This window comes from Eublepharis macularius, chromosome 4 (genome assembly GCF_028583425.1).
Source record: "Eublepharis macularius isolate TG4126 chromosome 4, MPM_Emac_v1.0, whole genome shotgun sequence".
Lineage (NCBI taxonomy): Eukaryota > Metazoa > Chordata > Lepidosauria > Squamata > Eublepharidae > Eublepharis > Eublepharis macularius.
The window spans coordinates 185825129-185851839 of NC_072793.1; the positions used below are offsets into that span (position 1 = coordinate 185825129).

At 50.1% G+C, this 26711-nt stretch overlaps 3 protein-coding genes across 3 annotated transcripts; 2 read left to right on the forward strand and 1 right to left on the reverse strand.

The window, feature by feature from the left end:
- Positions 1-4185: 4185 nt before the first annotated feature.
- Positions 4186-11564, reverse strand: LOC129328031 (zinc finger protein 665-like). Its single transcript, XM_054976770.1, has 2 exons — positions 11508-11564; positions 4186-5497 (listed from the first exon to the last, which is right to left on the reverse strand). The coding sequence occupies exons 1-2, from the start codon at positions 11562-11564 to the stop codon at positions 4205-4207; spliced, it is 1350 nt and encodes a 449-aa protein (XP_054832745.1). The 3' UTR covers positions 4186-4204.
- Positions 11565-11899: 335 nt separating this feature from the next.
- Positions 11900-13300, forward strand: LOC129328032 (uncharacterized). The gene is made up of 2 exons (XM_054976771.1): positions 11900-12457; positions 12590-13300. The coding sequence occupies exons 1-2, from the start codon at positions 11900-11902 to the stop codon at positions 13298-13300; spliced, it is 1269 nt and encodes a 422-aa protein (XP_054832746.1).
- A 696-nt stretch (positions 13301-13996) lies between these two features.
- Positions 13997-16720, forward strand: LOC129328033 (uncharacterized). The gene is made up of 5 exons (XM_054976772.1): positions 13997-14336; positions 15148-15276; positions 15468-15593; positions 15822-15965; positions 16574-16720. Exons 1-5 carry the CDS (start codon positions 13997-13999, stop codon positions 16711-16713), a joined length of 879 nt encoding a protein of 292 aa, XP_054832747.1. The 3' UTR covers positions 16714-16720.
- Positions 16721-26711: the final 9991 nt, after the last annotated feature.

The window sequence follows — 26711 nt, forward strand, 5'->3', positions numbered from 1 at the left end:
GTGCGCCTCCAGAGGCCATGGTTGCGGTGGGAAGCCCAGGTGAGGCTTTCCACCCCAGCTGGGATCAGGTGCAGAGCAGATGGCAATGCTCCCCCCCCCTTCACCCAGCCTGGGTCAGGCATAGAGCTGGTGGCAGGGCCCGCCCCCTTTCACCCGGTTGGGATCAGCCATGGTGCAGGCAACAGTGCCTCCCCTCCTTCACCCAGACAGGAACAGGTGTGGAGCAGGTGGCAATGCCCCCCCCCACACACACACACCTTCACCTGGCTGGGATCAGGTGTGAAGGAGGAAGCAATGTCTGCCTGCCTTCCCTCCCCTTTTTGGAGTTCGATGTATTTTTTCCCCACAACAGGCTTAGTTGCTAGTAATGACACAGTGGGTTTCAGTGGTTAACAGCCAGATTTGAAGAACCCCTCCTGCCCCAGCCTAGCTAAACTGGCATGGCTCTGCTACAATGGTAGCTCCGATGGTTAGCTCCCAATGGACATTTTGTGTGGCAGGGCAAAGAACTCGCTCCGCTCTTCAAAACCCATATTGCTTAATGAGTGCCTAGCAACCTTGGCAAAAGCCACCAATCATAAAGCATTGCCCAGCAAACACTAACACACAGTACCATACTCTACCAGAGAAGGGAGCCTGTGTGGGCATCAGGACTCTTTGGTCTGAGCCACTAGGGGGCAGAGATGGTGGCCAAAAGGAAAGAGCCACCCATTCACCTGGCAATGGTTTCAATGACAAGGCATGAAGCAGGGTCTGGTCTTGAACCCATGGCCACCGTGCCCAAGCCTAGTGTCCTTATCACCTGGCCAAGCAGCCACACACAAAGGAACAACACCACTGGGTATTAGGCAACCATGCGTGGCCAGGCAGAGACCTTGCAAATACCAGAATGGTCCCATGGAAAGATACTGGGATAAGACACGCAAACCCAAAAAGAGAGGAGGGGAGGGGCCAGATGATGGGCTGCACCAGAGATCCATTGTTGAGACACCCCTTCACAATCCCCGTCTGCCACATCCAAAGGGCCTGTCACTTCCTGCAGCCCCCTTCCACCCTGGTCCCACACTCACACACACACAATTGCTCCATCAAGCTGCTTTGCTAGTCAAATGTCTAACAAGTGCCGTGCGGCAGTTGCAGACCCAGAAACCTGCTGCCCTTGGAATCGCATACACATTCCCCCATTGTATTCCCTGGGCCAGCCACACACAGCTTGATTGACCATGTCAATCTTCTACATACACAGGAATCATCTTCCATTTTCAGAAGCTATGGATTTCTTCGCCCCCTGAGCTCTGGCTTCTATTTTCTTTGTCTGCTCTTCCCCCCTCTCTTGCTCTTCTCAGCTGGAATCAGAGAAAAATCAAATGTGAACAAACTGATTTTTCACCTTGCTAGCCTCATAACTGAAACCCAAACATGATACTCTTTTTTTGGACAGAGTCTATATCAACAAGTCCACAAACCTGGGCTACTTTTTATGTACACAGAAGACTCACTGGGCTGTATTTTTCCCAAGATGGACATGTTTGACATTTTCTCCTTTATGAATCAATTTTCAAGCTTAACAGCGACCCCCCAGCCCCCCTTTTTTCTCTGAGAAGCCTCTTAAGTGTAAAGGGGGTGCCGTTGGCCTCATACATTATAAAAGAACTTGTCACATCATTGAATAGTTGCTTCCCAATTTCTCTCTGGGGCCTGAACAAATCCATCTTGCTCTTCCACCAGCCAGGAAAGGAGGTCAGCTTTGGGAAACTTAAATCCTTATTTGATGGGGGGGACGCCATGGAAACTCACACACAGTATTTCCAGCCCACCTGATACCACAAGGATTCTGAGGTTCCAACCTGGTCCCAAAGTGGAAAAGAACAGAAGGAAACTCCCTTTTTGTCCTGAGCTTAACCATGCAGTCGGGATTAGTTATGTGAATGGGAAACACCAGAGTTATGCCGGAAGGTGGCCTCTGCTTCCTCTGCATATTTTGACATCACTCTGGGAGGCAAGAAAAGTCAACAGGATGTTTATGGGACATAGAAGAGGGGAAGGAAACCTCCAGCAGGAGGCTGCCCCAAAGGCAGTGTGGGAGGCAACTGGTTCAGAAAGTGGCAGCCAAGGCAAAAAAGTCATTAAGCCTGTCTGCTTTTTGTCTGTCCTTCATCAGAGTTTCTCCTTCCACTCCCAACAGTGGTCCAATTGCCTCTTTTACCTTGCGTTTCCTTCTTACATATCTGTCCCCCCTGGCCAGACCCATCTCATACTAAGCTTTGGCTTCTCTGATGGCTGATCTGCAGTACCTAGTAACCTTCATATATTCCTCTTTAGAGGTCTGTCCTTTAAAGTGAAGGTCCGGATCAAAAACCCACCCTCTCGCCCGTCCAGCCCCCTTTCCGATGAGGGTCAGGCCAGTGGCCGCAGCTCGGTGTGCCTGCACATCCCCTCCACTGCTGCTGCTGTGAGAAACATTCCCCCTCCCTGAAAAGTGGGACCAGAAAGCCTACAGCACTTGGGAGCAGCCCCCAGGATCCGGAGAGGCAGGTGGGGCAGATGGGTTCCACAATGAGTGACAGGAATGCCCACTGGAAACCACACGAGAGGCTAGGGGAGCAAAGTGCACACCGACTTGAGTGGCACCACTTGAACAATCACTGCATCACAATGATGTGAGAACGTGGGTTGGATCTTGAGAGCCACGCCCCAGTCAAGCCCAGCCCCCCTCCCCCCCATGGACTGACAGCCCGCAGGAACAGAGACACTGAGGTCACAAGCAGCTCAATCAGAGGTTTTGTAGGGTGCATGGGCAAGTGATTGGGTGCAGGGAGGGGGGTTTGCACACCTTTAACACCAATTGAAATCCTCATGAAAAACAGTTTATATAATGTAAAAGGGTTAATATCTACAATTTATAAACTTTTGAAACAAAAATTATGGTCACTGCCCCACAAAAAACTTGGCAAAAGGACTGTGGGTGCACTATAAAGGATGAAGATTGGAATCTCATTTGGTCATCTTAATTTATTTCTAATTCTGTAAATATTAAACTCCAAAGCTATAAAATCTATACAAGATAGTATCTAATTCCATTAAAACTTTTATTTCAAGGTAAGCAAAGATTCTAAGTGCTGGAAACATTGTGGACAAACAGGCACGTTCTTGCATTGTTGGCAGTTGTGCCCAAAGATACAAATATATTGGGGAAAAGTCATTACCACTATAGAAAAAAGAATATACAATACAATGTAATCCTGAAACATTACTGTTGAATTTACGGAATAGAGCCAATGTACAGAGTAGATCTTCTCCCACTAAAGCTAACAGCAGCTAAGATTAACATAGCCCAAAAATAAAAAGTGACAGTATATCTATTATTAGACATTGGATGTTAAAAGTCTAGGATCTCTTAATATCTGACAAAATAACAGACCAAATACTCACATCAGATACAAAGGAGTTAGCCATGTTAGTCTGTAGTAGCAAAATCAAAAAGAGTCCAGTAGCACCTTTAAGACTAACCAACTTTATTGTAGCATAAGCTTTCGAGAATCACAGTTCTGCATCTGATGAACAGAACTGTGATTCTCGAAAGCTTATGCTACAATAAAGTTGGTTAGTCTTAAAGGTGCTACTGGACTCACATCAGAGAATCCCGATTATCAGTCTTCTTTATGGACTCCCCTTTCTAAACCATATTACTGAGCATCCAGTTAAGGAGTATACCGTGCCTAACCCCTAGTCATAAAAAACATAACCTATTAACCAAAGTCTCTGACACCCCTCCATGACATTTGTTAGGAGGGTAGGATAAATCCCTCCCATTTTATAATAAAATGTCTTCCAATTATTATAGCTGGGTAACAAACAAAACAATTCATAAATTGTAAAATATTATGTAAGAATTCACCTGGGTGGGCTCCTTTTTAGCCACTGTCCTGTTGAAGAGAGAATGCAGCCCCCTCCCCCCAATTATCTGTCCACCCATGGGATGTATTAGATTGGTCCATAGGCGAAATCTTTCACTGATTTTCATGATTTTAATTTAATGTGTGTTTTAATTTAACTAAAATATTTAACGGATTTAATGTGATTTTGATGGTTGTTACCGCTCTGAGCCTGCTTGTGAGGAGAGCAGGTTATAAATTTAATGAAATAAATATATAAATATATTAAACATTTATAATTTAGCACAATCTTAGCATTTATTTGGTTTCTACCCAGTGTGAATATGCCTATGGGCAGTAAGCAATGTACTCCAAGCAAAGCATTTTCCACAGTCCATACATTTATATGGTTTCTCTCCTGTATGAATACGCTTATGGACAGTAAGCACTGAACACCGAGAAAAATATTTTCCACAGTCCACACATTTATATGGTTTCTCCCCAGTGTGGATACGCCTATGGGCAGTAAGCCCTGAACCCCAAGCAAAGCATTTCCCACAGTCCACACATTTATATGGCTTCTCCCCAGTATGGACACATCGATGAACAGCAAGCTCTGTACTCCGAGTAAAGCTCTTTCCACAGTCTACACATTTATATGGTTTCTCTCCGGTATGAATACGTTGATGGACAGTAAGCTGTGTACTGTGAGCAAAGCTCTTTCCACAGTCCACACATTTACATGGTTTCTCCCCAGTATGGATACATCGATGGACAGTAAGCTGCGTACTGTGAGCAAAGCTCTTTCCACACTCCACACATTTATATGGCTTCTCCCCAGTATGGATCCGTCGATGCATAGTAAGATCTGAACACCGAGCAAAGCTCTTTCCACAGTCCATACATTTATATGGTTCCTCTCCTGTGTGGATTCGCCTATGGACAGTAAGCTCTGAATTCCGAGCAAAGCTCTTTCCGTAGACTACACATTTATATGGTTTCTCCCCAGTATGGATACGTCGATGGACAGTAAGCTGCATAGTGTGAGCAAAGCTCTTTCCACAGTCTACACATTTATATGGTTTCTCCCTGGTATGGGCACGTTGATGAACAGTAAGCTGCGTACTCTGAACAAAGCTCTTTCCACAGTCTACACATTTATATGGTTTCTCTCCAGTATGGATACGTTGATGCACAGTAAGCTGTGCACTATCAGAAAAGCTCTTTCCACAGTCTACACATTTATATGGCTTCTCCCCGATATGGATACGTTGATGAACGGTAGGCCGTGTACTCTGAGAAAAGCACTTTCCGCAGTCCATACATTTGTATGGTTTCTCCCCGGTGTGGATACGTTGATGGACAGTAAGCTCTGCACTCTGTGCTAACCTCTTCCCACACTCCAAGCATTTATATGGTTTCTTCCCTGTATGGATACATTCATGGGCAATAAGGTATGTGCTCTGAGGAAAGCTCTTTTGACATACAACACATTTATATGGTTTATTTCCTGTGTGGTATCTCCAATGTATACCAAACACTGAATGATAAAAGAATGTTTTCCCACACACAGAGCAACTGATCCTTCCATGGTTTGGCAGTATGTCCTGGGATTCAGCGCCCTGAGAAGCAGATTTTCTTCCCCCCTCTTCCACTTTGTTCCATTGCTTCTTCTCTGCTGTTCCCCTTCCAATGGGAGCTCATGTGGTTCTCCCTCAGGGTTTTTCTGGGAACCATCAGCCTCTAGAATGAAGAGGAAAGACTGCTAAGACCTTAGAACAAAATAATAAGTACAACAACATTTGATTAATATACCACCCTTCCAGACAACTTAACGCCCACTGAGGGTGGTTTACAAAGTGTGTTATTATTATTCTCATGACAATCACCCTGTGAGGTGAGTGGGGCTGAGAGAGAACGCTGAGATAGCTGTGATCACTACACCAAACTGGGTCTCAAGGAAAGAAAACCATTAACTGCTCTTGATAACAACAGAATGGAAAACACTTGTAGGGGAGACAAATCCTCCCGCGTTTTAATTAGCTTTGATTTTTCATGCAGGATAAGCATAGAAAACAGAGCGGGATGGAACACCAATGGTGATCTAGCCCAACTCCCTACAAAGTGCAGGAAGTTCACAGTTATCCTCCCCCTCCCCTCCCCCAGTGATCCCTGCTCTCTGCCCAGAGAAAGGCAAAAAAAACCCTCCAGGATCCCTGGCCAATCTGGCCTGGAGGAAAATTCCTTCCTGACCCCAAAGTGGCGATCAGCATTATGTTGGGCATGTAAGAAACGGCCACGAGAGTCTAAGACTGATGGTTGTTGTGGGTTTTCTGGGCTGTATTGCTGTGGTCTTGGCATTGTAGTTCCTGACGTTTCGCCAGCAGCTGTGGCTGGCATCTTAAGAGGTGTAGCACCAAAAGACAGAGATCTCTCAGTGTCACAGTGTGGAAAAGATGTAGGTCATTTGTATCTACTCAGGAGGGGTGGGGTTGAGCTGAGTCATCCTGTAAGAGTTGCCCAGGGTGTGGAATGCTAATGGCGGGAGACACTGCAGACTTAGACAACCTGAAAAATCAGCAGTGGCTGAACATAGCCTAACTCAAACAGGGCACAGTATCTTATTCCAGGACACCAAAATACTGGACAACACTTCCAACTACTTTGTCAGACTGCACAGGGAAGCCATCGAAATTCACAAGCATAAGCAAAACTTCAACAGGAAAGAAGAAACCTTAAGAATGAACAGAGCATGGTTGCCAGTTCTGAAAAACACCAGGCTAACAAAACATTCTATCCCTGACAATAGCCCTGCAGAGAAGATTACCAATCCATATGCAAAAGAACCTCCTCAGGATACAGTGAAGCCTCCCGCCATTAGCATTCCACACCCTGGGAAACTCTGAGGAGTGCTCTGAGGAAAGCTCTTTTGACATACAATGCATTTATATGGTTTATTTCCTGTGTGGTATCTCCAATGTATACCAAACACTGAATGATAAAAGAATGTTTTCCCACACACAGAGCAACTGATCCTTCCATGGTTTGGCAGTATGTCCTGGGATTCAGCGCCCTGAGAAACAGATTTTTCTTCCCCCCTCTTCCACTTTGTTCCATTGCTTCTTCTCTGCTGTTCCCCTTCCAATGGGAGCTCATGTGGTTCTCCCTCAGGGTTTTTCTGGGAACCATCAGCCTCTAGAATGAAGAGGAAAGACTGCTAAGACCTTAGAACAAAATAATAAGTACAACAACATTTGATTAATATACCACCCTTCCAGACAACTTAACGCCCACTGAGGGTGGTTTACAAAGTGTGTTATTATTATCCTCATGACAATCACCCTGTGAGGTGAGTGGGGCTGAGAGAGAACGCTGAGATAGCTGTGATCACTACACCAAACTGGGTCTCAAGGAAAGAAAACCATTAACTGCTCTTGATAACAACAGAATGGAAAACACTTGTAGGGGAGACAAATCCTCCCACGTTTTAATTAGCTTTGATTTTTCATGCAGGATAAGCATAGAAAACAGAGCGGGATGGAACACCAATGGTGATCTAGCCCAACTCCCTACAAAGTGCAGGAAGTTCACAGTTATCCTCCCCCTCCCCTCCCCCAGTGATCCCTGCTCTCTGCCCAGAGAAAGGCAAAAAAAACCCTCCAGGATCCCTGGCCAATCTGGCCTGGAGGAAAATTCCTTCCTGACCCCAAAGTGGCAATCAGCATTATGTTGGGCATGTAAGAAACGGCCACGAGAGTCTAAGACTGATGGTTGTTGTGGGTTTTCTGGGCTGTATTGCTGTGGTCTTGGCATTGTAGTTCCTGACGTTTCGCCAGCAGCTGTGGCTGGCATCTTAAGAGGTGTAGCACCAAAAGACAGAGATCTCTCAGTGTCACAGTGTGGAAAAGATGTTGGCAGGTCATTTATATCTACTCAGGAGGGGTGGGGTTGAACTGAGTCATCCTGTAAGAGTTTCCCAGGGTATAGAATGCTAATGGCGGGAGGCTTCACTGTATCCTGAGGAGGTTCTCAACAGGAAAGAAGAAACCTTAAGAATGAACAGAGCATGGTTTCCAGTTCTGAAAAACACCAGGCACTCTATACCCGACAATAGCCCTGCAGAGAAGATTAGCACATCAAGCACAAATCCATATGCAAAAGAACCTCCTCAGGATACAGTGAAGCCTCCCGCCAGGAAATTCTGTCAGGAAATTCTTCCTAATGTTTAGCCTAAAGCTCTTTTGGTTTAATTTTAAACCGTTCTTTCGGGTCCGACCCTCTGGGGCAGCAGAAAACAATTCTGCTCTATCCTCTATGTGACAGCCCTTCATATACTGGAAGAGGGCTGTCACATCTCCTCTCAGTTACCTCCTCTCCAGGCTAAACATGCCCAGCTCCTTCAACCTTTCCTCATAGGATTTTGTCTTCAGACCCTCACCATCTTTGTCCTTTCCACACATTTTAGCTTTTCAAACTGCAGTGCTCAAAACTGAACATGGTACTCCAATGTGTGAACTATTGGACAAATCCTCCACTCTGCTGTGGATGCTTATCCTTGGTTAGTTACTCTATCAGTCTATCCTTCCTCACAGAGCTGTTGTGTGATAAAATGGAGGAGAATAGAGAGTATTGTCGTAAGCTGCTTTAAGTTCCCATTGGGGACAAAAGGAGATATCCCTGAAACAGTATCGCTGAAACCTGGATCCAGATCAACTGAACTAAACTCATGATAATGAAAAAAAAAGGGATTAGATCTAAGCTGGCAATTCCCCCATGGGGGGCGGGGGGGGGGGATGGACGGGTCTTTTTCCCCAGTGCACATTTCTAATAAAAACCCCAAACAGCAATTTTCATGTATAATTTTGGCTCGAAAATTTTGTAATCTGCGCCCCTGTTAAATAGGATGGATCCCTGTATGGTATGCATGCTAGCTGCAGAGTAAAACTGTAACGAATTATCTTTGAGATGCTAAAGATCAAAGCTACCTGTATTAAGGAGTTTTATGGAACCAGTAGCAACAAAAGTCGTTGTGGGAAAAAATACAACGGGCTCTAGAAAGGGGAGGTCAGATAGGCAGGCATTTCCTCCTCCTTCGTCACTGATCTTGGATAGAGACAGATAACAGAGGGGGGTGGGCACCTGCTCCATGCGTGATCTTGGCCACCTGAAGGGGTGGGTGGGCTTTGCTACCTACTCCACATCTGATACAGCCAGGTAAAGGGGTGTGGGCACTGCTGCCTGCTCCGCTCCTGATCCCAGCTGGGTGAAGGGGAAACGGTCATTGCTTCCTGCTCCACGCTTGATCTCGGCCATGTAAAAGGGTGGTGGCCTTTGCTATTTGCTCCATGCCTGATACAGGCTGGGTAAAGGGGGCTGGTGATTACCACCTGCTCCACTCCTTGGTGCCTTATTCTGGTATGGTGAAGATGGGATGGGCATTGCTGCCTACTGAGTGCCTTATTCCCATAGACTGAAAGAGGAGGGCATTGCCACCTGCCCTGCTCCTTATCCCAGCTGGCTGAAGGGGAGGGCATTGCCTCCTGCTCTGCACCTGATCCCAACTGGGTGATGGTGAAGATGGGCATTCCCACCTGCTTTCCTTCTGCTCCTAGCTGGGTAAATTGTGGCGGGCATTGGCATAAGCGATTCCTGATTTCAGCTGGCTGAAGGGGGGTTGGCATTGCCACCTTCTCCGCTCCTAATACCAGCTGGGTTAAGGCAGGGGTGGGCATTGCCACCTGCTCCGCTATTGATCCCAGCTGGCTGAAGAGAGGTGGGCATTGCCATGTGCTCTGCTCCTAATACCAGCTGGGTGAAAGTGGGGGATGGACATTGCCACATGCTCCACTCCCGATTCCAGATGGCTGAATGGGGGGGCAGGCATTGCCCCCTGACCCGCTCTTAATACCATCTGAGTTAAGGTGGGGGTGGCCATTACCACCTGCTCCACTCCTAATAGCAGCTAGGTTAAGGAGCAGTGGGCATTTCCACCTGCTCCACTCCTAATACCAACTGGGTGAAGACGGGGTGGGTGGGCATTTCCACCTGCTCCACTCCTAATACCAGCTGGGTGAAGACGGGGTGGGTGGGCATTACCACCTGCTCCACTCCGCTTCTAATATCAGCTGGGTAAGTTGGGGGGCAGGCATTGCCACCTATTCCTTTCCTGACCCAAGCTGGCTGAAGGGGGGTGGGTACTGCTACCTGCCCTGCTCCTAATACCAGATGGGTTAAGGTGGGGGTGGGGTGGGCATTGCCACCTGGTCCACCCCTAATACCAGCTGGGTTAAGGCATTGGACGAGCATTGCCACCTGGTCCATTCCTAATACCAGCTGAGTTAAGGTGGGGGTGGGATTTGCCACCCGCTCCACTCCTAATTTAGCTGGGTTTAGGTGGGGGGGGTAGGTATTGCCACCTGTTCCACTCCTAATACCAGCTGGGTGAAAGTAAGGGGCTGGTATTGCCACCTGTTCCCCTCCTGATCCCAGCCTGGCCTTCCTGCCGCAGCACATTTTCTGGAGCGACATGGTGCCTTGCCTGAGCTTCCCTCTGTGGCAGTGCCCTCTGGTGGTGCACCAGGGTATAAAGTGAGTTGTCTGAAACACACTTACTCAATTATATAGTAGGATGGCTGATGAAAGGGGAGCAGTATCGAGGAAAAATGAATGATTATTGTGAATTTTGGAGTTTTCATGCCTGGGGGTAACTGTCCTATCATAGCAGTGATGAGAGCTACTTTGTGTGGAAGCAAGCCAAGGACAGAAACTGGGACCTTTTGAATGAAAAGTGTGTCTTCCACCTGCTACCCCAAATGGGTCTCCTGTGTCTGTCCTCTGGCCCCAAGAGGTGTCCATCTGAGTGCAGACTGGCACCATTAGGGCACCATTCCAGGAACTTTACAGTCAAGTGTCTACTAGGATTCAAGATTTGGGGGTGGAGGAGGCACTAGCAAACACACAGAGATTTAACTGAAATGAATGAAGTGGTTTGTTCACAAAGCACTGAGGAATTAGATAAACTCAAGCGCATGCACTCCATTCTGCTGTTCATCCTAACACCTAAAGGTCCTAACCACAACTAAAAGAACAGAACAGACACTTAGAGATTAGTTCCTCCATAACAATCAGTGATTTTAATGTCAGCAGAGACTAGGATTTGTAAATATCTTAGATTGTGTTTAGAAGTGGGTGTACACTCACTCACACACATACAGAATGCTATATCAAAAAGAGTCCAGTAGCACCTTTAAGACTAACCAATTTTATTATAGCATAAGCTTTCGAGAATCAAGTTCTCTTCATCAGATGCCTGATCAAAACTGGGCAGATACAGAAGAGGAGGGGGAAAGAGAGAGAAAAGGGAGGGGGCATAAATCACAAGAAGACAGAATGCAATTAGCATAGAGGCAATCAAAACATTCCTTTGCTTGGAAATGTAAACATCTCCTTTTGGTGTGCAGTCAGTTTGTAGCAGTGAAGGTATCCAATTCCTATGTAGTATAAGCCTTCAGTAACCACAGCTCTCCCTGCCAGTTGCATCTGACAAAGAGAACTGTGGTCCCCGAAAGCCCACACCAGGGCCGATTCCAGACGGCCAGAAATAGCGTTTTGCCCGCGCTATTAATCGCTTACCGGCCACGCGGGTATTTTCTCCTCCATCCGACTTGTCCCGTCTTCATCCGTCTTCATCCGTTCTGAGCCATGCCGTTCCGCCTCCGCATGTTCGCATGGCCAAGAGAGGGACCCAGGGATTGGTTCTCTTCTCCCCGGCACAACTGACGTGGGGGGCCTTCATTTGTTCGCGTCTCGAATTTTTTTTTTATTTCTTTCCCCCCGTTTTGCGCAAACGCGCAAACGCGCACATGCGCGAAGCCGCGGCATCGACGATGCGGTCAATGATTGGTCCGGGAGATTCTCGCGAAGTACATTGGTCGATGGTTCCACTCTAGATTCTCAATTGCTAATCTGGTACGTGCTGACTGTTGGATCCTGAAATGGCGCCCGGGAGAGAGCTTTTACTCGTGATGGCGCAAGTGGTGATTCTCCTGCTGCAGAACACGGTCACACTTTGCCATGCGCATCTGCGGCACATTCTGAGGCGCAGAAGGGCTGCCCAGCTGATTTTCCACAGCGAAAGATTGGGTGCAGCTTCACGTAGGTCAACTTTGCGAGGGATCCGTCTGCGGCAGCGATGGTATGTGCTGGCGGACACCAGAGAGCACAGAGACTGCTGGGTATACCCCCGGAGCCAGGACTGGTGGGAGCGCATAGCCCTGCGTGTATGGGACGACACCCATTGGATTCAGTGTTTCCGGATGACCAGGGGGACCTTCAATGAGCTGGTGGATGCCCTGGGGCCGACCCTGGCACGCCAGTCCACCAACATGCGTGAGCCCGTGTCCGTGGAGAAGAGGGTGGCGGTGACGTTGTGGTGCCTTGCCACTGGGGCATGCTACCGCGTTGCAGCGGATCACTTCGGCCTGGGGCTGTCCACCGTTTCAGATGCTGTGCTGGAGGTCTGCTTCGCAATTGAGAAACAGCTACTCTCGAAGATAGTGTGTCTCGGGGACGAGGTCGGGAAGGTGAGTGATGGCTGCAGGAGGGGCAGGCGGTTTGCGCAGGCTGGAACAAAGGTGGTTTGTGTTGTTCTCCGTGTCCCCGATGTTGCGCGACTGCGCATTTCCAATCATGCGTGTTTCTGGTCTCTGTTTCAGATAATGGATGGGTTTGCAGCGCTGGGGTTCCCTCATTGTGTTGGGGCGATTGATGGCACTCACATCCGCATCGGTCAGCCCCGTGGGAAGCCGGACCAATATGGTAACCGAAAGAACTACTCCTCCATCTTGCTGCAGGGTACAGTCGATCACACCGGCCGTTTTGTCGATGCAGAGGTGGGTTGGAGTGGCAAGAACCACGACGCCTTCGTCTTCCGCAACTCGGCTCTCTGTGCTGCAATGGACAATGGGGCTTTTGTGCCTGGGAATCCCTCCCTGACAGTGAATGGTGTTTCAGTGCCACCGCTGATGATCTCGGATGGTGCTTATCCAATGCGCCGGTGGTTGATGAAGCCGTACGGAAAATTTGCTGTCACACCACAACAGAAATACTTCGACCGCTGCCTGGCACGGGCCAGGAACCGGGTGGAATGCAGTTTTGGTCGTCTGAAGGGACGCTGGCAGTGCCTCCTCCATCGGCTGAAGGCCAGAGAGGAGAACGTGGTGACCATTGTTACCGCGTGTGTGATCCTGCACAACTTGTGCGAGGCCAAAGGACATGAAGTGCTCGGGTCACTGACGGATCCCACGCCCTTGACAATGCCCGGGGATGGACTGGAGTATGGGGAGAACGACAGGGGGATGCTTGATGAGGGAAAGAGGGTTCGTGACGCGATGGCTGAATTCATGTATTCAAGATGCGGACGGTGATGCCCTGGCTTTCTTTGGGGGGAGGGAAAACTCATATCCCCAAAGTGCCAATATTGCAAGGAAAAGTTTGTCCTGCCAATAAATGCTTGTTATTGCACTCGAACAGTTTTCGTTTTCCTTGTCCGTTCCTGGGTGCGGGGGGGGGGAATGCAGACCCGGCAGGTTTTGGTATTGCCGCATTTGCGCACTAAGTGGCGATCATCTGCAACTGCGCAATAGCAGCCGAATGCGCAGTCCGTGCCACCGCACGTTTTCTGGTGGGCCCCGCCATGACCGCTCCTGCCTTGGGGGTAGTGTTTGGGGGTGGCTTTATACGGGTCACCGGCACATCTAAGCCGGTGACTACAGAAAGAGGCAAAGCCGAGTCGGTCACCCCCTTCTCAGAGTCGCTTGAGTGTTCTGCTTTGCGGAGATGCGCAAATGCGGCGATACACTCATGTTGGCAACCCTTGGGTGAACACTCTCGGGGAGTGTGGGGGTGATCGGGAAAACATTAACGAGAAATACTGTGGGCTGCTGCACTATGGGGGGGGGTGCTGCCGCGGCCCTCGGAGGACGGGAATGCTGGGTGGCCGGCAGCAGCTGCCCGGCTAAGCGGGGCAACGGGTGCCTGCACGGATTGCCGCTTCTAAAGTTGCGCATGCGCAGTTGCGCTTTCGCGCGTTAGCGCATATCCTTACACTCGCAGCTGAAAAAATGGCCGCCAGTAAGGGCCGCTACTGGCGGGATCTGGAGGTCGAGGCCCTGCTTGACCTCCTTCTGCAGAGTGGGCGTGCCAGCCGCATAATGGGCAGCCACCACCTGCCCACAAAGGCCATTTTCGCCAGGGTTGCCCGACAGCTGGCTGCGAAGGGTTGGCCCAGGACCGCGGACCAGTGCAGGTCCAAGTTCAAGCGGGTCAAGGCCGACTTCTTTGCAGCCATGGAGCAGTGGCAGGGCATCCCTAGAATGAGCGCCAGGCCGCCGTTCTTTGCGGACATGCGACGGCTCTGGGAGGCGGCTGGCAGGCCTAGCTGGGAGGACCGGAGGCAGGCAGGTAGGTGGAAGGGTGGTGGTGGATTGATCTCGGCCTGGTTGCAGTCTTGCCCTCCCGGTGGTGTTCCTTGCCCTGCCACAGATTAGGGTATCAGTGGTGCTCTGTTGAGGCCCCCAGCACTGCCATCAATCCCCGGTGGCCATTCCTGAGAGGCCAATGATGCCCAGGTTGCAGGCAGATTTCCAGGTGGCACGCAGACAAAGTCACAAGCCCTCCCCCCCCTGTCTGCCACAGCGGCCCTGTGAAGAGTGCTCCAAAGAGTGTTTTTTTAAGAAATAGCTGCCCCGGGGTCAAGTGGTTCTTATCTCTAGTAAGCGTTTTTGGGATTGCACCTGCAGTGCTGTGCCCACATACTTGGAATTAGGACCCGTTGAACGCAGTAAGCCTTGTGCAAAAATGCACACAACTGCAGTCTGAAGACAAGGTCACAACCCCCCCCTCCCGCGTCTGCCACAGCGACAGGGTGCCTTGAGGGGCGGAACACCATTGTGCCACTGCATGCCAGCTGGGCACCAGAGATACCAACAACCCTCCCCAATCTCTTGCAGCTGCGTTGAGGGCGAGGGCACGCCCCAGAACTGCGGGGCAGCCCGAGGAGCCAGCTGAGGCGGAGGAGGAGGAGGCAGGAGAAGCCGTGGAGGAGGAGGCTGGTGAGCGTGGGCCCAGGATCCGCGAGGAAGAGGCGGAAACTGCGGAGGAGGCGCATGGAGGTGAGAGGTGCAGCAAACATGAAGGCGGTGAGTGCTGCCAGGTTGAGGGGTGTGTGGTCTCTGGCCGGTTCACTGATCCATCACGCCCCAATCTCTTGCAGCAGGGCAGGGGGAGCAAGGGATTCCGCCAGCCGAGCCACCAGCAGGCGAGGAGGAGGCACAGGAATGGGAGGCGCCACCTCCACAGGGAGAGGAGTGGCTGGTGGAGGTGGAGTTGGAGGAACCCGCAGGTGAGCGGTGAGCGGTCGTGCCGACATCGCCGCAGGTGTCCCGCGGCACGGCACAGTGCTGCGGCAAAACGTGCGCCAAGATGGCGTGGCGGGGGTTGAATGGGGGGAAAGGAAAGAAAAGCGTGTGTGGTGTGGTGGTTCGGGCCCACGTTCTCACCCTCACATTGCCCCCTTTCCCATCTTGAGTGCAGATGCACGGGGGCGCGAAGGCCGTGGTGTTCCCGAGGAAGCACTGGAGGGGGCGGCCAGGGGCTCGTCCGTTGCCGGGCAGAGCGGGCAACCACCTTCCGCCGCGAGGCGGCCGACAGAAGAACCGGGTAAGAGCAGCTCCCGGCGCACCCTCCAGCCACCTACGCAGCACCAGAAATGGCCGTAATGTGCATTGTGCGCATTTGTGCGCAGCTGGTGTGGACCAACTGTTCTTATGTACTGTTAACAACAACATATGTTTCAAATCTATTTATTCAAACGAAAGAACACTTGAGTACAGAGGCCCGCCCCCAATGCTGGATTAACAGCTGTTACCATCTTCTCGCCGTCCACAGTGTTGGCCCCTGGCGAGGGGACTCCCGCCACCACGGAGGAGCCAACGACGAGCCGAGCGGCGGCCCGTGCACCGGCTTCCCAAGAGGGGGACGGCACCATCCTTGAAGCCATCAAGGGCCTGGAGGGGCGGATGATGCTCTCCCGTGAGTGAGTCCATGACTGCCTTTCAGGGAGGCCTGAACTCACACTGAGGCATTCCTCACCTCTACCACCGAGCGACAGAGAATTCCGCACGCAGCTCTCCCCAAACCCCTGTGGTGTTGAAGGAGCAGCCACAGGCTGGCAGGTCCCTCCCGCTCCCTGACAGTGTGTGGCTTTATTAACCACTGGACAACAAATTAGACACATGTGGCTGCATTTGTCCATGTCCCTGGCTTGTTTGCAATCTTAGGTTTTCCCCGGCTCCCATTTCAATTGAAATCCCCCCCCCGGTGATGGGAGGCCTTCACCTGTGAAGAGAGGGGCAACAATTCCAGGCATGATGGGGATGTGGGGGGGGGATGCGTGAGAGTCCCAGGCATAAGAGGCAGTGATGGACTCTGGCAGGAACAAAGGACAGCAAGGGAGAATGGCCGGGAGTTCCAGGCATCAGGGGGAGTAGGGAGCGTGGGAGGGAGGCCAACACATGAGGGGCTGTGAGGAGACCGGTGGGAAGTTCCAGACGTGAGGGGCAGAGAGGGGCACGTGCAAGAGTCCCAGGCAGATAAGGGAGTGAGATTTGAACCGCAGCATATCTTTGTTTTGTCCACAGTGAACACGCTGCAGGGCAGGATGGACACGGTCGAGCGCCTCCTGCTCTACCAGGGACGGAAACACCGGGCACTCGAGAGACGTGTGCGGGCCTTGGAGGGACAACTGTCCGCACTACTGCCAGCGGCCACCGAGCAGTGATGGGACTTTGGGGGGGGGGGTTTCTGTTAATGTTGAGTTCACTAAAAGTTAAAGTTGAAAACATCGGTTTGAGTGTCCGTGTTTTCTCGATAGGTGGCGGTGTGTCTGGGGTGGTGGGGCTTTGCGGTCTTCTGTCTGGGGGGGGCTGGGGAAAGGTTGGGCAGAGCTAAGGAAAAGGGCAAGACTCGTCTACAGGGTTAGCCGATCCCTGGACCTGCCCACACAGGACCGCTTGGGGACACCCTGCCTTGGCTGAGGACGGGGGGAAGGTGGTCGGATGTTCGCCCCCTCATCCACCTCCCCCTCGTTCAGCGCTGGAGCTGTGGGGGCATTGGATTCAACCACCAGGGGCGGCCGCTCTGGAGCTGCTGCTAGCGGTTGCTGCATCCGGAGCATGGCCTGTCCAAGTGTTTGCAGCGTGCTGACGGCGGCACGCATCACCTCCAGGTTCTGGCCCCAAGCATTCTGAAACATCGCCTGCTCCTGACGGGTCACCTCCATGAACTCTTGGCGCCACCTCTGTGCCTCGGAATGCTGCCTCTGCCGTTCGGCGATATCCTCGCGGTGCTGAGTGTCTGCCTGGCTCATCATCCTGTCCGCAGCCTCAGCGCCACCGTGGGCCCTCCGCTTGCGGTTCCTTATTGCTGAAAGTCGTGTCCCAGGGGACAGCTGGGCCGGATTTTGCGTAGGGCTGCCTGGGGGGGGGGGGGAGAAACAGCCAAGAGGTGAACACAAGGCCCCACCATTCCCCAGCCATGGTCCCCCCATCAAGCCCACGGAACCCGAATTTCCCAGGCGTGCGGCATTGCATGTGTGCGGTACCTGAGATGCCGACGCCTGGCGAGGGCGGGCTGTTCTCCTTATCCAGATTGTCCTCCGTGCTGCTTCCCGAGGCGGACTCGTGCTCATCTGCGAAGAAGGCAACATTGTCAGAATGCACTTTGGGTTACCGGCAGAGGGCATAGGGGGATAGGGGGAACAGCTTGCTGGTTTAAGGGTGCAACCCTCCTTAGGAATAAGTGTGTCCCCTTGTAGCATGCATAGAATCAAGCTGCATGCCTGCTATCCGAGGCTCAGCAGGCCATCCTCCAAGTAACCTGGATTGCACTAAAGTGCTGCAATTTGATGCCCTTGAGTTAATACTGCTGCCACCCTGCCCGCCCTACAACAGTAGTGTTTACTCCCCTGCCTCTGTGCATATGATTTAGGACCCATGGAAAAATTACATTACATTACAATGTGAGATTGCTGAACTTGAGTTTATTCACAAATTCACAACAACAAACCCCTTAGAATGCTACAGGGATGTGGCATTCCTGTCTCACTACAGATGCTAGTTTTCTGCTTTTCCTCCCCTGCTCTAAGCAAGCTGATTACATTTTGTATTGTCCCTTTACATCCTGACTCTTTTCTTTGCAACATTCCTCCCACCTTCTAACTGGGATATAAGGGCTCAGAGATCTCCATTCCTACTTGCATTTGACGGAGGAAGCTTAAGAGTGTATTCTCTGGAAAATCTAGTTGGAGTGATCCCAGCCCTGGTGCACCTGACCTTGCTCAACTCTGGCAATCGAAAACCAACATCCCTGTTTTTGCCATCCCAGCGGGGTTTTTGGTTCCCTCCCCCCCCCCAGGACCCCCTGCAATGGTCTCCTGAAAAGCCGGCAGCAGCACAAGCACAAGCGTGTGTGACTGTGCCTGCGTGCTGTGGTGTCTTGGCCGACGGGTTTCCCCCCTCCAAACGCCCGTCCAATCGGGACACCAGTCTGCGGGGCAAAGGTCAGCGAAACCTCCCGGGGCTGGATTCTCTGGGAGACAAAATGGCGGTCGATAATAAGGCCTCAAGTATTCAGTTCAGGAGGGTGGCACCAATGCAATTGCGCAGATGCGGAAAATGGGGCTGGACACCGCTGCACGCCTTGAGGTCGATTATGCATCTGCGCGCATTTGTGCATTTGCGCGGTTGCGCAAATGGTGCCAGCCCCTTCTCTTAGGCTACATGTGGCCTCAGAGAATCCAAGGGCTGTGTGCCTGACCGGCGGACTTCTCGGTGCCCCCCACGCCCCACAAAATCCCAGGGTGCATAACCCCACCCAACAGAGCTGCAGGCGCGCCCCCCCCCCCGCCCCCCTGCCTGGGAAAGCACGGACCATTATTGCGGCGGATTCCCAGACCAGTCCAAGCGAATCCCGCGCCCCCCTTGCTGGTCCCCCCCCCACGTACCCGGTGCCGCCAGTCCACTCAGGGTCACATCATGATCTCCACCGCTGTGCAAGTGGTCATCGTCCACGAAGCCACCGTGCCCTGGGAACAGAAGTAGGGCCAGCCTCGTCATATAAAATGCTTTGATTACACCCCCGAAGCACCACCCCGGCAGCAACCGCGCTTGAACCAGGGCCCCCACCGACCTGATGGAAAGGGTGTCGATGTCCTGAGATCTTCCGCATTGATGGTGACGAGGTCATGGCTGAAGAGCTCCTCCGACCCCTCCTGAAGCTCCAGAGGGCCTTCCTGGGCCCTGCCCTCCACCTCCAGCACTATACTCCGAGCCAGCCTCTTGGGGTTAACGCTTGCATCCCCCCTCAAAATGCTGTCCAGCTCTCTGAAGTACGGACAGGTTGTTGGCGCGTTCCCTGAACGGCCGTTGTGGGCCATAACCTTTTTGTACTCCAGCCGCATGGTTTTGGTCTTGGTGCGGCACTCTGTAGCCGACCGCTTGTGGCCCCGCTCAGCCATCTGCATCGAGATTTTTTGGAAGTAGTCCATGTTCCTGTGGGTGCTTCGGAGAGCTTCCTGTATCTTTTCTTCCCCCCAGAAGTGTAGCAGATCCACAATCTCTCTATGCCGCCAGGACACCCCCCGCTTCCCAGCCACATCCCCTCCACCGGCCATACTGCCCCCGACAAGGCGATATTGCTCTAGCACAAGCGTGTGTGACTGTGCTCGAGTGCTGTGGTTTCTCAGCCACCGAGATTCCCCCCACCCGCCCGATCACCCGTCCAATCGGCACGCAAGTCTGCGGGGCAAAGGTCAGCGACACTTCCCAGGGTTAGATTCTCTGGCAGACAAAATGCCGGCCGGTAATGAACGCTCAGTTCGCATTTCATGAGGGATGCAGTAATGCAATTGCGCGCATGCGCAAAATGATTCGAAAAACCACGCACCATGATCATGATTATACTTTTGCGCATTGGTGTAAATTCATGCCCGCAGTCGCGCGATTGCGCAAATCGCTCCTGCATTTAAAAAAAAAATGGCGATATTGTGGCCGGCTGGCCGGCCGGCCGGAAAAAGGGGAGTTCCTCTTCCCCCATGATGGATCGCCATGCTGCGGCAAAACCCGCCATGCCGTGTTCCCACTGTCCGCTTATATATCGCAACGGAGCGCAATGAACCGCAGGTAAGCAGGGACGGCAACTTGCGGGTTTTAACGGGTCTTCCCGCTTCAAAAGCGAAATCACTCGCTTTAATTTTGCCCATCTGGAATCGGCCCAGGCGTCACTGGGCTCCCCCAGACCCCACCTCTGTAAAGAGAATCTGTTACCTGTGGTAATGTGATAACCATTCATAGTCTCTATTCAGTCCCAGCTTGACAGAGTCAAATTTGCATATGAATTCCAATTCAGCAGCCTCCCGTTGGATTTTGTTTTTGAAAGGTTTCTGTTGAACCACAGCGACCTTTAAGTCTTTGGTGGAATGTCCTGGTAGATTGAAGTGTTCTCCCACTGGTTTTTGGACGTTTCCATTTCTAATGTCAGATTTGTGTCCATTTATTCTTTTGCGTAGAGGTTGGCTGGTTTGTCCAATATACAGAGCAGAAGGACATTGTTGGCACATGAGGGCATATATCAGATTGGAGGATGAGCAGCTGTAAGAGCCAGAGACAGCGTAGTTGATGCCATTGGGTCCTGTAATTGTATTCCCTGGGTAGATATAGGGGCAGAGCTGGCATCTGGGTCTGTTGCAGGGCCTGGTACCTGTGCTGGTGACTCTGCTGGCCGATTCATGATTGTAAGTGAGAAGTCGTTTAAGATTGGGGGGCTGTCTGTAGGCAAGGAAAGGTCTTCCACCCAGGGCTTCTGAGAGAGAGGTATCATTTTCCAGGATGGGTTGTAGCTCACTGATGATACGTTGGATGGGTTTGAGCTGGGAGTTATAGGTGACAACCAGTGGTGTTCTGTTGTTAGTTCCTTTAGGTTTGTCCTGGAGCAGACTGTTTCTGGGTACTAGTCTGGCCCTGTTGATTTGTTTCTTCACTTCATTTGGTGGGTACTGTAGTCTCAAAAATGCTTGTTGTAAATCTCTTAAGTGTGAGTCTCGGTCGAGAGCATTGGAGCAGATACAGTTGTAACGTAAGGCTTGGCTGTAGACAATAGATCGAGTGGTATGTTTAGGGTGGAAGCTGGAGGCATGTAGATATGAGTATCGGTCTGTTGGTTTCCGGTATAAGGTGGTATTTATTCGTCCGTTATGTAGTTGTACAGTGGTGTCCAGGAAGTGTACCTGTTGTGTAGAGTGGTCCAGGCTTAGGTTGATAGTAGGGTGAAAGTTATTGAAGTCCTGATGAAATCTCTCAAGGGCTTCCTTCCCATGGGTCCAAATGATGAAGATGTCATCCAGGAATCTTAAGTATAGTAGTGGTTCCAGTGGATGGGAGCTGAGGAAGCATTGCTCCAAGTCCGCCATGAATATGTTAGTATATTGTGGTGCCATGCGTGTGCCCATGGCTGTGCCATTAACCTGTAGATATAAGTTGTCACCAAATTCGAAGTAATTGTGAGTGAGTACGAAGTGACAAAGTTCAGTGGCGAGGTTTGCTGTGGTTTTGTCCTGGATAATATTCCGTATGGCTTGCAATCCATCTGCATGTGGGATATTGGTGTACAAGGCCTCCACATCCATGGTTGCTAGGATGGTGTCATCTGGTAGGTTGTCAATGGACTGTATTTTCCTGAGGAAGTCAGTGGTGTCCCGTAAATAGAGTCTCCTTCCCATTAACCCTTCGGTGGACTCTCCAGAAAGTTAAAAAGAGTCTCTTCTGGCTTCGCCCTGCCAGAGCGTGCATTTGTACATTGAAACAAAATAAAAACCAGCGTCACATTGCAGATCATTGCTTAGAATATAGGCAGCACCATATCAAGGAGTCACACACCCTCTGCTTCATGGTGCCAGCATGGCGCAACAACGTGAGTCAAAGCAGGGATCCTCACTGATCCTCGGGATTTTTACAAGGGGTAACCCAAAACCAGGTGGTCATGGACACGTTGAGGGATCTGATGAGGAGTTTGAGGCGTACCTTGAACATGACCTTGAACCACCTCTGCAAGCATTCTCAATTCTTTCCCCTGCCCAAAATCCGGTCCTGATGCCCGTCACGAGCTGCCTTCCAGATGGGACTGCTGAACTGCCCCTTCCCCAGCCCTTCCCCCACCCTGAGGAAGGCTTCCCAGCTCTAAGCAGACCCCCCCACCCCCCCCAGTGGTCCCGTTCTCCTGGCTGATGTTCCCCTTGCATTTCAAGCATAAGGACTCCAGGCTGCAGCCAACAACAACTCCCTCAAACCCCAGAATGGGACAGGATGTGGGCCTTTGGGGGTAGCTAGTTTGTTAAATTGTGCCTGGCAGAAGATTAGTCCCATTCGGGCCACACTGGGCACTTTGGGCTTGGAGAACCCGAAGAGAACCCCTCACGGTGCCGTGAGCCTCATTTGAGCCAGTCACCTTCTCTGCCTAACCTACCCTGCAGGGTTGGTGTGGGGATAAAGAGGAGGAAAGGAGGGTGCATCACGAAATCTGCCAGAGCTCCCTGTAGAGAAGGGTGGGGGAAAAGTCTCATTGGAGACACTTTGGCCAAAGGGTTCAGCTGCAAAAGCCCTCCAAAGCATCCTTCAACATGCCCAGTTCTTTAACAATGAAGCAGCCATTTATTGGTAGAGGCTCTTTGTTTTAAACCTGTTTCAGTCCCACCCACTCCGCCACCCCATTCTGCACCTGGATAGAAATCCAGGAATACTTGGGGGGAGAATTCCACTCCCCCCCCCAGAAGAGGCAAAGTTGGCTATTACTCGTGGGACACGGGAGCACTGCTGAGGGGTGTCCGTCCTTATCATTCTCTCTCTTGGTCCCTGTGATTTCTCCTCCTTCGATGGGCATCTTCAAGCAATGGAAGGGAAGAATGGACTTTTGGGGAAGAAAATGAACTCCCAGAGATGGGACCTGGAGACCCTGGGACTGCTGAGCCTCTCAGGCAAAAGGGAAAGAAAAAAGATCTTTATAATACACTGAGAAAAAACACATAAATAGGGCACAATTGTTGAGAATGTTTCTTCTGTCTGCTATAGAGTTGGCATCTTCAGGAGTCAGTAAGATATGAGTCGAGCATAGGCTTGCCAGGTCCCCCTATCCCCTCACCCCAGTAGGAGGTGGGAGGCCCAGCACTTTTATTTACTGGTCGCACACACAAAGTGCGGACCACCCTGGGAGCGAACGGAGCCTGGATTGGGCTGCTGCAGAGTGCGAGAGCATGGATACTACCCAGAAGGAGCATATCTACATTAACCGTACCTAGCAATCTTTATCTAGTCTTTACCCAGTCATGTCTTTGAGCTATTTCTTACAGCACAGCCATATTAGCTGAGTAAAAAAGGCCTGCTGAATAATTCGGTTTTGCAGCGTTTGTGAAAGCTGGAAGAGAGGGGGCTTTCCTGACCTCCTCAGACAGGCCATTCGCTAAGAGGAAGGCCACAGCAGAGAATGCATGTGTTGATTTTGCGATTGCGGACCTGGTCATTGGTAGATCTTTGTATGTATTGACAGCAAGGGAAGTTAAACTATTGAGACATGGCTATTGATTTTGGATGGGGGGGGCGTGTTACAGAGATGTATCAATAAAGGCGTTATTTTTAATAAAGGAAGTTGTTTTTAATGTTGGTTGTTCTATTGAAATGCCGTGAAGTGTTGATATTCCCCCTGGCCCAACTCAATCTTTGGTGACATGTTTGATTGCAAAATTTGGAAGAGTCCAAATTGAAGAAATTAAACGACATGGCATTGTACGTGGGCTGCACTAGCTGTTGGTTACAACCTTCCATGGCCGAGGGGGGAGTTGAACCTTGATCTCCTACATTCCAGTCTGACATTCCAACATCTACACCACACAGGCTCAGATAGACCAAAGGAAATGATGCAACCCCCTGTGCATTGTAACTGAGAGGCTGTTTGCCACCCTCCCTGTCTGTGCCGCTGCCTCCTTCCTGGCTTCTTGCACATAAACCTTTTGCTTCCTTTGCAAATTGCGGAGGGATGATCTTGCACTCATCAGTTGGGCTTGAATTCTAATAGACCTTTGTGTGCCATTGTTTGACTTTGATGTTCAATGCAAAAAGAGAGGCTCCTCCCAATGGAAAATACCGGGGGTGGGTGGGGAAGGAGCGGACTATCACAAATAGAAGGCAAAGCTAATATCAAGGCAAAGTAAAACTGTTTAATCTAAAAATAAAGTGCAATGTGTCCTGTGTGGATTATACAATTATAAACCAAATAGATAAATACACACAATACAGGCTGCCAATAATTGTTAGGAGAAATATAGAATATTTAACGGGTGCAATCAATAAAGCAACATAGGATCCAACCACAAATCTCCAATGAAACAATAAATGTCAGGCCATTCAACAGACATATCAAGGATCCAAAAGTAAGTCTCAGTCAGGTAAGTGAATAAAGTCATTCTCAGACTCATTACTGTCTAGTTTTCTGATTTTATTTTGCTGTTCCAGAAGCTCCTTTAACAGACAACGCAGAGATTTCTGTGTGTTTTTTCAGCTCATTTGTTCTCTTATGCACTTGCTAAGAGCTGCTTTGTTGCTTCATTGCATATTTGTAACATTTGGCTTGACGGGTCACTTCCAGTGTAATCCAAAGAGGAGTTAACCCAGTCCAAGCCCACTGACTTCGATGCGTTTAGATTGGAATCACTTTTCTTACGATTGCAGTTTTAAAGAGAAACTGGATCACAGTGATATTTGGGTCTGAGAGAACCAGGTTCAAATCCCATATGTAGCCATTTGGGTAACAAGGTTGCTGGCTGACTTTGGGCCCATTTATATGATTTATAGTCCGCCTTTCTCACTGAGTCTCAAGGCAGATTACATAGTGTGAGACTAGTACAATCAGTATCAAGGACATTTCTATACAGTATCAAGGAAATTTCCATATAGTGCCAAGAACATTTCCATAAACAATGACATGGGGTAAATAAATACAAAGACAAAACATCAGCAAGGATCCAATACAGAGTTGAAGAAATGCTGAAACAAAACAATCAGTTCTAGGACTGACATTAGACCCATGAAGTACAGGTAGTTTATGGAGTACATATTTAAGCAACAGAGAATATGTAAGGCAACCTAGTGATGAAGTCTAAGGTCCCTAACTCATTAGCAAAGCATCAGAGACTCCCTCCCTACAATACAGCCTTCCTATCTGAGTAAAAAGCCTTTTTCAATAATTTAGTTTTGCATCGCTTGTGGAAAGCCAGGAGAGTGGGGGCTTCCCTAATCTCTTCAGTGAGCATCCAAAAGTCAACTGACGATGGAAACCAAACTGATAACCCTCCAAATGGAGAAAGCAGCATCGATTCTGTGTCTGCAGAATGTAAAGGAGGAAGAAGGAGAAAACACCTCAAAGGTGGCATCAGGGCTACTGGCAATAGCATTAAATATTCAGCCAGAAGAAATGGAAACAGAGATAGACACAGCCTATAAGGTAAGCTCAACCTTTGCGAAGAAGAACAAAAAACCACAGGAAATCCATGTAAGATTTATTAGACGCAAAATTAGAGATGATATCCTTAAAGCAGCACGAGAGACCACGTTGAAGTACCAAGATGAAGAGCTGACAGTCCTACGAAACATCCCATGGGAGGTGAGGATGAAGAGACGGGAATATGGATTTCTGACAGATTTACTATGCACAAATGGAATTCAATATAGATGGCTGATACTAGAGGGATTACTCTTCAACTTCAATGGTCAAAGGTTTAACATCAACTCGATTCCCAAAGCACAAGCGTTTGTCCAAAAGAATTTGATGGCGGGCCAGAAACTGAAGGAAGGTAAAGGAGAAGAAGAAGACATAAGCTAATGCTCTGATTCAGAACCAGAAATAGAAGATGGAGCAAGAGGAGGAGTACAGACCAGAAAGCAAAGCAGAGAGGAACATAAACAAGGTAGTAAGAGAGGCAAGAAATAATGGCCAGTAACTGTCTAGAAATATTCTCAATGTATGTTCATGTATTGAATTCCCCCCCAAAAGCAGAACATTTGCATATTTGAAAAAATTTAAAGCAGAGATTATATGATGGTTGTTGTGGGTTTTCCGGCCATGAAAGCCTTCGACAATACATCAGAGATTATATGCCTTCAAGAAATTCACATTAGAGATCAAGAGGAAAGGCTGTTGAATTGTAAGAATCTGGGGGGACTTCCAGTTTGGGATCCATGAAGGTCTAACGCAGCTCTAAGAGCGGAGCTGTCCGGGCTGCTGTTTTGGAGGCTGGAGGGGCTAAAATTGCCCGCGGCCATCTGTTCTCAGGCGGAGAACAGGCATAGAATGCTCAAGAACCTCAGGGCGCGTCGATCTCGGGCGAGGGGGGGGGTCCTACGCAACGGACTCTCTCCCGTCCCTTGAGGTCCCACCCGAAGACAGGTTTGGCTAAAATCTCTGTAGCAGCTTAGGAGCCAATGCGGTTGGCATAAGACCTACATGCCCAAGCTTCAACAGGGACAAGAAGAACTGAAGGGAATTGGAGATTGAAACAGTGATTACAACCCGCGAAAGTGTTTAAGAAGGTAAAGATCACTATCTCTTGAAACGGGATAGATTACTTAAAGTAACGAAGCAGTAAAGTAGATTGGAAAACTGCAACAGATTGATTATAAGGAGAGGAAGTTCCGGCAAGAACTGTATTAAAAAAAGGACTAAGTAAAACGGAGTTAT

Excerpts from the sequence above, each read along its gene's own strand:
- LOC129328031 (XM_054976770.1), bottom strand. The coding sequence starts at position 11,564 with ATGAAGACGGATGAAGACGGGACAAGTCGGATGGAGGAGAAAATACCC. Across the intron at positions 5,498-11,507 it reads AGAAAATACCCGCGTGGCCG|GGCGCTGAATCCCAGGACAT; the intron begins GTAAGCGATTAA and ends TCTGCTTCTCAG.
- LOC129328032 (XM_054976771.1), top strand. The coding sequence starts at position 11,900 with ATGGCGCAAGTGGTGATTCTCCTGCTGCAGAACACGGTCACACTTTGC. Across the intron at positions 12,458-12,589 it reads TCGGGGACGAGGTCGGGAAG|ATAATGGATGGGTTTGCAGC; the intron begins GTGAGTGATGGC and ends TCTCTGTTTCAG.
- LOC129328033 (XM_054976772.1), top strand. The coding sequence starts at position 13,997 with ATGGCCGCCAGTAAGGGCCGCTACTGGCGGGATCTGGAGGTCGAGGCC. Across the intron at positions 14,337-15,147 it reads GGAGGACCGGAGGCAGGCAG|CAGGGCAGGGGGAGCAAGGG; the intron begins GTAGGTGGAAGG and ends AATCTCTTGCAG. Across the intron at positions 15,277-15,467 it reads GGAGTTGGAGGAACCCGCAG|ATGCACGGGGGCGCGAAGGC; the intron begins GTGAGCGGTGAG and ends TCTTGAGTGCAG.